At 41.4% G+C, this 12,506-nt stretch overlaps 1 protein-coding gene across 1 annotated transcript; it reads right to left on the bottom strand.

The window, feature by feature from the left end:
- Positions 1–4,276: 4,276 nt before the first annotated feature.
- mindy4 (MINDY lysine 48 deubiquitinase 4) lies at positions 4,277–12,366 on the bottom strand. Its single transcript, XM_088314149.1, has 18 exons — positions 12,102–12,366; positions 11,487–11,606; positions 10,683–10,912; positions 10,351–10,612; positions 10,083–10,270; positions 9,954–10,006; positions 9,354–9,460; positions 9,159–9,275; positions 8,988–9,079; positions 8,721–8,822; positions 8,518–8,581; positions 7,853–7,918; positions 6,992–7,059; positions 6,809–6,872; positions 6,468–6,629; positions 5,976–6,156; positions 5,756–5,828; positions 4,277–5,052 (listed from the first exon to the last, which is right to left on the bottom strand). The coding sequence occupies exons 1-18, from the start codon at positions 12,159–12,161 to the stop codon at positions 5,004–5,006; spliced, it is 2,058 nt and encodes a 685-aa protein (XP_088170275.1). The 5' UTR covers positions 12,162–12,366; the 3' UTR covers positions 4,277–5,003.
- Between the last annotated feature and the right edge of the window lie 140 nt (positions 12,367–12,506).

Below are 12,506 nucleotides of genomic sequence, written 5' to 3'. Positions count from 1 at the left end.
TCCAAACAAATCCAACCAGTAATATTTCGTTGTTGGCAGGATTCCATTTTGAATAAGTCATGCTTTTAAAGTACGGAGCTTTCTTGCTCGTGCCACTGTGTACGTCGTTTTCGAGAGCTGGACGCGCTTTTTTTGGGCAGTGACACGTGGAGCAAAATGACGCTACATACAGTGTCTATGTGAAATGAATTTATTAATATTTTTATTTATTTAAAATAAATTAACACTGATGAATAAGTGAATACAAAAATAAACATAAATACATTTGAATTTGTTATTTTTTCTCTGTGCTGGAGAACTGCTTAGCAGGTCCGCCTTTTCTCCGGGTACTCCGATTTCCTCAGCTGCTTAGAAAATTTATGGATTTTTTGTCTCTGCGGAATGGAGGGGGACTTTGCCCACCCTTAAAGGGCTCGCAAGGGCAGATTGGCTTTTTTTGTGACGCAAGATATCTGAAAAAGCGTGATGAGAACCATAGAACAGAAAATTATACTTATTTTGTGATGTACTCAAGTCTGTCTGCCAAAAAGTCTGCTGTGTGTCTGGAAAGAGACTCACCTCCCAGACACACAATTATCACCTTCCCTCTTAAGATCTGCCGTGTGTCATCAAAGTTCATGGTGAGTGCATACAACATTTCATTGTTTGTTTCTCCTGCTCTTATAATTACTGTTCAATTCTATTTGATGTCATTTGATTCAATTTACCTCATTTCGTAGCAGGAAAATATTTTGAAACAACAAAGCGAGGCCAACCAGCGTCCTAAACAGATGGTGTTTGATTCCACCGTACTTTGGTCTGTTTTGTGTATCTCATTCAAGTATTCAGATTCATAATTCTGGAAAAATTGAACATGTTTCTTCTCACTCATCTGAATGCTGCAATTATTGGCACATGTGAAGCATTACACAGCTTAAGCCATGAGAACCTTCAACACATAGCTAGTCAAGTGAATGTCTTCATTTTGGGCCAAGTGTGAAAAGTGCGATACTTGTTTTCCTTCAGCAAAGATCCTGCATGTCGGCCTTCAAAGCGGGAACAGAGCAAGACTGCGTGTTTAATCCAAATTGGAGAAAGGCCGTGTCAGTTGGGAGTTGCGATCATGTCCGCACACTATCTCAATGTGAAAAAAGTTGCCATAAACAGAAAAACAGGATCTGCCGCTCTTCTTCATCCCGTCCATCTGTCTTGCGCTAAGATCGGTGCCTCGGGAGCAGTTGCAGTGGCTATCTGCTGTTTTTTTGGGGGAGGGGCGAAGAAATATTTTCAGACAAACATTGGAAAACTGACAGCAGAGATGAAAACACAAGCTCAGCCAAAGTTTACAACAGCGCAGTTTTCACACCACTGGGACGATTTATTTCTAATCTATACATTTGCTATGGTGCCGGTCCTCGTACGGTCACAGCTGAGCCGATCACAGCTGACTTGACGGCGATCATGCCAAATGTCCAGACGAAGAACAGAGCCAACTCACTCAGAACTGTGAGGCAAATGCTCATCACCAGGCCACCGCGCTGCTAATTATTGCTCAGTTCCGAGCATCTTGGAATCGTAGACCGGATACAGGACATTGAACTTGGTTATCAGAACAAGCAACATGCAAAAAATGTTTCAGGCCCAGAAGAGAAAATCAGCCACTGAAACGCCGACTGGGGAATTCAACCAAATGAGCCCCAATTGGAAGTAGATCTCATTCACTGCCAGCTAAAATAAATGTAATTTTTGGCGTCTATATCCGTCAATGGGAGTGAATGAGAAACAAAGAAATTTGGTGATGCTAATTGGACACCTTTTTCTTGCCCGTGTCATCTAATTTAAATGGAACATAGCATCATTTTGAGGAATATTCATTTTTATCAATCGGCAATGTTTTTCCCCCAAATGGAATCTCCATCAAAGCTCTTCTCCGACATGTGATAATTGCATGGGACCATCGGCAGGCAGCAGCGGTGGCTTCCGCTTCAGCTATAAAAGGATTAGCTGGCTAAAAATACAGCTCGCCCCTCACGGGGACACGCTCGGGATCCCTTTCTCCTGCTCCGTGTGGCCGGGGCACGGATGCACGATGGTAATCTGAGGAGGATATCGCTTATCTGAAGACAAACAGTCCGGATTTGGAGAGGAGACAGAAGATGCGCTGGGGACTTCATGTGGGAGGCCGTAACACAATTACATGCAAGAACCAAACCTCTTCTGGTACCGCTGAGAAATACCACAGCAATAAATAGTCCACAGAAACCATTTCCTTCCTGTCAGCCTGCACCGTGCAGCGCCAAATCTTGAGCTCACCATCAACTTAATTTCTTTATTTGTATTTTTTTTTTTACATCATATTGTCTCTCTCGCAGCTTTCTTTTGCTTGAATCGGTCGGTTCTCGTTTTTGTGTCATCATTTGACCGGTCCCACTTTCAGAAGCTCTCCAAAGTCTCATGTTTGCCATCTTGTGGCTTTTATTTGACGTCTTGACTAGTCAGATGCGCTTTGATTTTGTTCAATTTCTTTGTGCAGCCTGGTATCAAATATTCCACATGGATAGTTGGTGAGTGTGTGAGCATTTCACTTTGGAAAAGAATCTGCTTGCATGAATGAAACGGCTTCCAAAACATCCAAACATTTGTAATTTGGTTCACCTTTTTGGCTCTCAGTGAAACACGCCAACGTTTCTGGCGAGATTATGACTAGCCTGTGACCTCAGACCTAAACATGGCTCCTCATGACGCATATTCCACTCCCTGCAATGTGCCACAATTTCACTTTAATCCAATTTAACGGAGCCCAAGGCCTTCTTGGAGTATGTCGCCTTTATTTCAAGCAATCATATGACAGCTTTGATGGCTGTAAAGTCATTGTAGCACTTAGAGCATTTCTCAATCCTTTCCAGCACAATGAATGTCGGTGTGTGGCACCAAAAATATACAATCAGTCAACATTACATCAGTTTGACTTTTTGATGAATACAGATTAGCAGCACCTTTTGTCATCGCACTCATAAAGCTCATGCAAAAAAGAAAAAAAAAAACTATGCACCAAGTGCCAGCTGCACTGTCTTTGATCCCATGAGCTGGAGGTGTTGGCACAAAGTCTTCTCACCCACCACCACCACCCCCCCGACCCCCCCTTGGTGTGCCCACCATGACTCATGCATCCATCAATTATCTGTTCCGCTTCTTCTCACGAGGGTTGCGGGCGTGCTGGAGCCTATCGCAGTCGTCTTCGGGCAGTAGGCAATGCAACTTTTGCCTTGCCTATTGTTCCTTGACATCTCCTTCGGAGCTCCAACATGTTCTTCCCAGGAAAGACAGCTAAAATTTGAGAATGCTCAGTTGACGCAAGGTTGCTGAAAAAGGACAACCATTTTTTTATTTTCCAACCTACCACCATCAAATTGCTGTAGCACTTGAGACTCAGCCAGTTTGGTCACAGTAAAGTGTAAGTCATCCATAAGCCCGTTGGATTCCATTCTTCTTTTCCTTAGGTGGTGGTCGTCATTACGCAAGGCTATACAGTAACTAATACAAACAGCGACTTCCATAGAGTCACCGGTGACCTGGTACCACTCCCATCTGACTGTGGGCGAGAGGTGAGTTATACCTTTCAATGGTTAGCAGCCAATCACAAGACAATACAATACAGTTTTATTTAGGATGGAAGGGCATATAATTTGCCACTTAATCCAGGAAGCCATTGTTGCCAATGTTCCATCCGCACAAGTCGGCTCAACCTTTCCCAGTATTCTCGTTGAAAAAATTTGGTCTAAAACATTGAGAGACCGAATGATCAATTCTCTAATTCTGATTTTCGGAGGAAAATGCAGCGGCAGGTTGAGCTGATAGTTTGAGACAAAAAAAGTCCAGCAAGCATGAACGATAAGGGAAGGAAGGAGCAGAGTAAAAAGTCAGAAAAAATAAAAACGTTCTGTCTGATTCTCTGCAGTACAGTCAAGAGATAAATAAAAAGTTACTGTACACTTTCTGATTGTGTCAATCAAGACTGAGCATTATTAGAATTTGTGAAGAAAGAATTATTGCTCGAGGTCGACCACATCACGTCACATCAGCTTGTGTGGATGTCTGCCAGTCATTTTCAACAAAAGTGACTCATCTAACGTCAAATACATTTTGCTCTTGCTGAATGTGAATCAATCTCAATGAAGAATTATTGCCGATTGCAACAGCATATTGTTGTCGTTTTTTTTTATTTGATTTTTGGAGACGGCACAAGGATGGAAATGCATAACCAACATTGTGATGAAATTATTTTATTACAGTATGTGAGTGAAGTGAAAATAAGGTGAGAAAAATTTCATTTCATCTCGTTCGCTCTCCTTGACTCAATCCAAAGTCAGTTGTGCATACAGCAAGACAAGGTGAAAAATATTCAACATTAAGAAAACATGAACATGTCATCTTTTCCCAACTATTCTGAATAGATGGGATGTATCAAACTTACGGTAATTATCTTACAGAAAAACAACTACCAAACAACAATCTGAGCGTAATAATCAGTTCAAGGCCTCTGTGGTAAATAAAATATTTAAAAGCTGCGACCAAACTTCACATAAATAGAACAAAATGAAGAGCATTTGGGTAACATTTGATACAAAAGTTTCCAAAATTCAACAAACCCTACACAAATGCATATATTTTTTATTTTATTCCTTTTTTTTTTTTTACATGATTAATACAAAAGCTGCTGTACTTGATCAAGTCCTTCTTATGATGCAACAGATTAATTGTATTAAAATAAGAAAATGTGTTCATGAATATGCATTTGTATCCCCTTACTGTTAACAACACTTGAAAAAATGAGATTTTGTTTTGTTCGGGGTCTTCTAATCAACCATGTTATTCTAGCATTTATGAGTTATGTATTCAGATGATGAATCATAACCACCAATGAGTCAAACTTCCAATGAATGCTGAGGAAAAAGGAAAAATTGATGAATGTCCTGATACGTGATCATTATGCAAAAGTGAAGTGAAAATAATAATCCAGGGATTCAGAGAATAGGCTCGGTGTCATTCCAACTCACAAACGCATCCTTCCACCTGAAAAAGACGAGTTGCAGCAAATTAGATCAAGTGGTCACGTCACACAACGCACAACAACACGACTGGTTTGGAGGTTGGAATGATTCCACAACTACTAAACTGCGGTGAAGACAGTCGACTTCATTACTAGGCATGGTTGATTTCATTCGCGATGTATATTCATTCATTATCTGCTTCATTTCACAAAGAATGAATAGAACTGAATGTGGACTAAGGATGTCAGTCAATGGAAGCCTCCATTGTCACCACAAAGCCGTAATTTCAGTATGATTGCCTCTTTCGATTGCCATCAGATCATCAAATGTCTCAAAAAGATTAATATTTGAGAGTACTGCCAATTCCCAAATTGCAGGACTGACATGTGAAAAGGAACAGCAGTCAATTAAGAAGCAAGACGAACTGTGACCTGACACAAGGGCGAACGAACAACTGCTGCCTGCTTTGAAGTGTTTTGCACAAGTCATTGAGCACAATGATGACAAATGTTCAAGACATGAGATAAAAGTTAACCGAAAATTCAATGTCTTCTGCATCTCACAGGTGAGTCATGTTGCTGTGACAGACGCGCACCGTGTTGGTCATCTCACGTCATCACAGCAGTAAGCACCTTTTTTTTTTCCTTTGTCATTGGTGGGGCTTTGCTTCTTTCAAAAACTGGTCTGTGTGTGTACTCCGCTTGAAATACAAAACAGATGCTCACCTTGTTCGAATGCAGAGCTCCAGAGGAGGAATCAAATCAGCGTCTTGACAACTCAAAGCTGATTTACCCATAGCTAAAAATAGAAATAAATCATTTTTTTAATAAAAAATGCTTTGGAAACAAAAAAATAATAATAATTTGCCAATTCAACTGACAATAAGCAGGGATCCTCAGTATAAGCCAAACAAACGAAAATAACTCCTAAAAGATGTTTACTCACAGACGGTGAGGCGGATCTCTTCCTGCTGATTGGCCAAGCCGTCATAATAGTAGAGATCAAACTCTGCACCTTTGTCTTGTTTTGTTAACAACTCGTCATGCAAGCCAAACAGCACACTGAAGTGGCTTTCACTGCACACAAGCCAAATGGGGAAAAAGGGATTCTTTAGACAGTCGCCGACCTGAAAGAAAACAGACAAGACTATTTCACTAGTATGCAGCAATCACACACACACTTGATTACAGTAATTGAATGATCTTCTTTTTATCTCAAAATGCATTCTGCTTGAGTGCGGTGAGGCAACAGCAACAGGCCCCATTCACATATTTCTTTGAAGACGATGGTGGGAGAAAAAATTTGGACGACTGAAGCTCAAACGTGAAAGCGGTGACATTTATTCTTTTCAAATGTCACGGAAAGAGTTTTCCATAAAACTCTTGCAGAGTTGATCATCTTCTAATGTTGAATGTGACAGGCGGCGCTTGTGCTCACCTTAAAGATGTTATAATGTTCAAACAGGGACAGTAGGCCAATGTGAGAGTGAGCTTTGATTCCCTTCAGCAGGGTGGAGTTGCCGTTGCCCGAGTCCAGCTGCATGTCGCCGTCAAAGACGTTGGAAACGGCCCGTCCCACCAGCAGCAGGTTGACGAGCTCCTGAACGACACAGACGCAAAAAGGTAAACACAAAACAGTAATAAGAATGACTTTAAGCCCATAATACAGTTTAGGAAATAATTATTTGATCACATGCTTAATTTGGCTGTTAATTTCCCTAAAAAGAAATTCATTCTTAATAAAAAAAGAAAAAATAGTCGTCAATTTAGTTAGCATACCTGAGTGCAGTAGCCATGAGCGCCAATGAGTGCGGTGGTGGCGACGTCCATATCTTCTTTCAATCTGACAAAAGAAATTCATTATTCATTTCTAGAAATTATATTATTTTATTCCATTTTTTTCCAAACGTATACTTTTATACTGAGAGGTGCCTTTTCTACTCTATGTTGGCTTTTCCATACTTATCAATAGATCGAGACAGGATGGCAGATATGGTCAGAAGTAGACATCCCAGCTCTCCGATCTCAAACTGTGTCAATAACGCAGAGCAATAACAACACATTACCATAAAACATTTGAAGGGGGAACTATTGACATTTCAATTCCGAGTATCAAAATATGATATCGCTTTAAAGTGAGAAGTTAAACAACCAAGTTAATCTTTTATTATTTGCCTTTTCTGAAAATGTGTCGATGAGCGAGCGGGTGTATATGATTGATTCAATGAGTCAATGGTGTCTTTTGCGTAAGCGCAATTCATTTGCAATCCGGGCACAGATTGACTGGCTCCTTTTCTAGAGGGAATCTCAAGACTGTCTACAAGTCTTCAATTACACCACGAAATGTGGCTAAATGTGTTGCTCATCATTTATTTTTGAATAGTCATAAGGGGACTAAACAGACAGAAGCATGGCTGGCTCCCAGCAAAGCCAGAGAGTAGTATCGGTGTTGTCGTATCGGAGCATTTTTACGAGCGTGAGTACAAGTACAGACGTGCAGTATCGGCACCGGAGCAACAAAGTTGGCACAGCTGAGTAGCCGCCGCTTCGTCAAATAGCCTAGCTGTGTGCTCGTCGACAAAGTAACGGAATCTGTACTTGACATTCTGCATGAAAAATGTCCCCAAAAAAAGTGCATGAGTTGAACCAGTGTGACAAGCGCATATTAAGTTGGTTGTAAGTCTTTATAATTGTTGTTTTTGGATGGAATAATGTCCGAGACGTCTTAAAAAAAAAGGGGGTTTTATTTCGAAAAAATGCTTTTGTTTCTTTTAATTTAAGAGGTGAACTCAATTAAGAAGGACAACACAGGAGAGGTCTCACCTGCTCAATGTTTTGCTCCAGTAGCAACTGCAAGTCTTCAATGTTGTCTACTGTAAAACAGCTTATCTAAAAAAAAAAAGAAACAAGACAGAAAAAAAGAACAGATGCTCATTAAATGCAAATGAATACGTTTATTTACACAACCATCCATCCATTATCCAAGCTGCTTATCCTAAAAAGTAAGAGAATGTTTTCTTTCTGCCAATGACGATTCAATTGTTAGTCAAGTTGGTCTTTAAATGATGTTTGAGGTTATGATGAGTCGACAATTTGTGAGTGAATGTGGGAAAATATTTAGTATAACTGTCTTTTTTCATTGTTGTTCCCAGGTGCCTCTGAGCAAAATTGTTTTTCTACAAACGTGTTACATAAAGTTGGACTCAAAATTTTGACATACCCTGGCAGAGCTTGGAAAATATTCACAATTTTTGGGGATATGAGTCAGAAATGTTTTCTTTGCAGATTTAAAGTTAGTATGAGTTGTTCGCCTTTTCAAATCAGAATGACAACCATCGAAAATCAACCAAATTGGGCTCATCCAAATTTGGAAATTGCTATTCAAATGTCATTGATTGGAAAAACTGTTCCTCAAAGAAAAAAGTTAGGTTTGACTTTCAAGATTATACTTTGTGTAGTTAATGGGATGGTCACAAAGATGTTTGTACCTTTTCAAGCACTCCTTCAGATTTGTAGTGTCCACTGGGAATGAAAAGCGTTCCTCCGGAGTTTCTGTTTTAAAACAGAAAGCGTGTAATGTGAATGCACGGGTTGAGACGGCGGTCCGTCACGTCATTCGGACCACTTTGCAGTCTGCATTAAAAATACTGTCAATCAAGTACATAGGGAGGATTAAAAAGTCGGCTCTTACATTGCTACCGTGGCTTGTTTTTCCTCGCCGGCCCTCCACAGAACTTCGGCCATAGCTAAGACGAGACATTTTCTTCTGGTTGCATTTGTTGGTCTTAAACGCCTGACAACAAAGTTGAGTGTGAGTGAAAAACAAGCTTTTCGGGGTCAGTGAAAGAGCTAAGTTACGAAGCTCAAGAGGCTGAAAAGTGGAGTACCACTGAAAGACGACATTATGATGATGCATAATACTGAAAGACGCAACAAATGGAAGTGAAGTTCAACATACTGAAGTCTTGTGTGACTACAGTCAATATTTTCAAAGAGAAGTTTCTTTAAAACAAAAGCTTGGATGGAAGCCAGAACCCCACAAGGACCACCCTAGAAAAGAAACAGACAACATTGAGGACACGGCACCAAACAAAAGTATTTTGTGACAATCAACGTAAGCGATGGCCACCTTTTTCTGCACCATTCCATATCTCAGGTCATGCGTTTCGCAGAACGTGAAACCTTGATTTCTCCACTCAACGGTGAAACATTTGAGACTTGAGCCAAGGAGAATTGCTTTCAATTCCTGAGGTGAGCAAAAGCAAAAAATACTTGAGTGCATCTTCAACCTTTATGTGAAAATCCTGTGGTGTTAGTGAACAACCGAGGCGGTGCGTTGATCCATCGGACGGACTGTGTGTCTGCTCGCTGCAGTAGCGGATTTCTTGATGGAGAGTTTGGAGAATTCTGGCAGCTCGTCATCAATGTCATCTGAACAGAAAATAAATAAATGTGCCATCAGCTGTGCCAGATCACAAAGTGTCTCAACAAGATTTAGCCATCCATCCATTGAATTTCAATCGTGCTTGACCTCATCGCATTTCCGCTCATTTCAATTCGGAACCATGATTTGAGATACGAGTGTTTCTAGTTACAAGCATAGCAAGAGAACTAATTAAAGTCAAGGCACCGCTGCACTGGAGAAGACCCACACAGGCTTGACTATATCAAATAAACTCCCAGAGATGGGCACTTGACCCTTTTTTGCCGGTCAGTCCCCCGCCCTCCGGCCGCAATCTCGGTACCGTTCCGTTCGGCCCCCGACACTGTCTGGCCGGGCCGGACTGTTCCCAGACTTCCCAGCTCTGTAAACTCCACACAAGTCCATAGCCATGATTTGAACGCTGAATTTCTCAACTGTGAGGCAGACGTGCAAACCATTAGGTCACTGTGGTGCCCCTGAAAGATCAAGACCAAAACTTACCTAACACCAACTGCGCCAAATCTTTCTCGTTTGGCGGCATCTTGCACTTAACTCTGGGAGAGATGACCCAAAATGATGAGCGCAAAAATAGTGTGACTACATGGCATTTAATCAAAGCGGAGAGCTTACATTTTTTGTCCCTCTTTCTCCAAGCTCTTCACTTTCTCTGCCGCATCACTTGGGCATTTTTCCACAATTTGTTGTTGTAAACCGCTCCCTGGCAGTCCATCCCGAGACTTCTTATGATCCTCTTCGTCTTTCTTGAACAACAGCTGCGGCGTGATCACTTTTCGACTGTGCCTTTGTTTGCTTGACTCCTAAAAGGCAACAATAAAAGCCGATCATGATCAAGGTGTCTCGTAGAAAATACGCCCACGGCTGAATGAGTAAACGTCACCTGAAGTGTGCTGGCTATCGGTCCAGCCATCAAACCACGTCTAACCCGATTGGGTCGGCTCCTTTGAATGATTTCATTGACGGGCGGCTTTTGTTCAGGTTCCCTCATAGTAATGCGATCGTTGTCATACATAGCTGCCATCTTAAACTGACCGTTGTCATCGGCTGAGGCATTTAAGCCAGTTTCACTGAGATTCATGAGTCTTTCTCCATCAAGTGACAAGAGCACCTTTGGAGGGGGAGACGCTCTCTTCTCCTGTGACCTGTGAGGCGAAATTCCATTCAGTTTTCGGCCAAACAAAACATTAAAACTTGCTTCATTTCGACCGGTACCTTAATTTGATGTGGTCACCAGAAAGAAAGGATGCTGTGCTGTGTTCTGCGTTATTTTGGTTCATTTGCGATGGCGTTTTGGCAGGACAGAGACAGGGTGAGCTGATAATTAAAGCGGACCGCATAGAATCACTTTCATCGGCTTCACAGGCCACCAAGTCATCTTTGTGAGCTTCAATGTGATGCTTGACAATAACCTCCAGTAAAGTCCGCAGAGGTGAACTCTGAACCTGTAATGGCACAAAATTCATTACATGGTACAATAATACAAATCAACTTTTCGTATGAGCAGAAGGAGAAGCCATTAGAGGCATCACATCTGTGTGTTTCTGTAATCCTAGTGCCAAAATAGAGTGAAAGTCAAGTACACTTTCAGCACGTATAACTGTCTTTTTGTGCCCTAAAATTGATTGACGTTCAGTCACCCCCACTTCTCATTAACTCGCTTATGTTCACACACAACCTGAATGAGGACAAGCACTACGGCAAATCAATGGACAGGTTTCAATAATGGTCCATTTAAATAATTCACTCAATTAAATTATTGTATTTGACAATATACATTCATTTTGTGGCACAAAACAATTTTCATTGAAAAAAACTGCATAATTTATTCCGTCAATTTCAGATTTGCTTAATTTTTACAGCCAAAAACTGGCTCAAACTTGAAAAGGAAATTCATCTCGTAATATATGAACACTCTGGTAAATATATTAATTAATGGCACTTTTGCAACATGAGGCATGTGTTACCTGTGTATAAATGTGCAATATGTGCTGTGAGGCAAAGGTTGACGGTCTTTACCTTATTTGCTCTGTACAGATCCTCAATGTGCAGAATTTGTCTCAAGTGGGACCTGTTGTTGATGCTGGACTGTGTACGTGGATGCTCTTCATCCATGCATGCGATCGTCCTCTTGAGTCCCTGCACGTTGATTATAAAGTATGAACACCGTGTCACAGGCGAACATTGCTGCTAACGTCGAAAATGTGCTATGTGTGCCTTTGCTCTTTTTGACAATCGTTTGTTAACTGTAAATTTCTGGAAATATACATGTATAGCGAGCATGTGTAGACTGATTTGAGCGATTCAAAAACTCTGACGCTTTGGAGTCGTACGATGGTGAATCGCAGATTCGTGCGTCAAATGTACGTAGGGACGCGTTGTCATGGTGAACCAACCGCGACAACTCTCGCCTCTTCTCGCACACGGACACACTCGCGTCCTCATTTAATCATGCCAGCGACACATGCAAGCGACAGACAGACAGATAGATGGGACTGATACGAGTGTTTATTACAACGGGATAATCGAACATTGACTTAAAGCAGCATCACAACTATTTAGCACGCTAGCGTTGATGGCTCCAGGCGATGTCATTTTTTAAATGTTGTGTAGGCCTTCAACGAGTCCACGTACCTTTCTGCTCAGAAATTCCCGCACGAGAGAAGCGGACACCTCCTCCACACAAACGACCATCGCGGTGGGCAAAAGTGAGCCAGCTTTGCTTCGACGTAGCACGCAAGAAGAAACGGCCGACTCGCTTGGCGTTCAACGCTGAGTAGTGTGATGTGCTAAAGCACACACACGCAGAATTTATTCCCCGTAATGTACTTGACAAAATAGAGAAAACGTCGATAAAACTCAGGCATACATTTGGAAAAGACGTCCAGTGGGCGGAGCTTTGCCATGACGCGTGAATTACGTACTACGTCACAGCACAAGCGCTTCATTTTTTCCCTGCTTTCATAAATGGTTCAGTTTATGTTAATAACAATAATTACATTACTATGTATTCAAGAGAAGGGAATATTTATTGCAATA

This window comes from Idiotropiscis lumnitzeri, chromosome 13, assembly GCF_059441095.1.
Source record: "Idiotropiscis lumnitzeri isolate Australia: NSW breed Sydney's pygmy pipehorse chromosome 13, RoL_Ilum_1.0, whole genome shotgun sequence".
NCBI classification, from domain to species: domain Eukaryota; kingdom Metazoa; phylum Chordata; class Actinopteri; order Syngnathiformes; family Syngnathidae; genus Idiotropiscis; species Idiotropiscis lumnitzeri.
The sequence above is the reverse complement of the archived record's forward strand: the minus strand, read 5'-3'. Positions and strand labels throughout refer to the sequence as shown.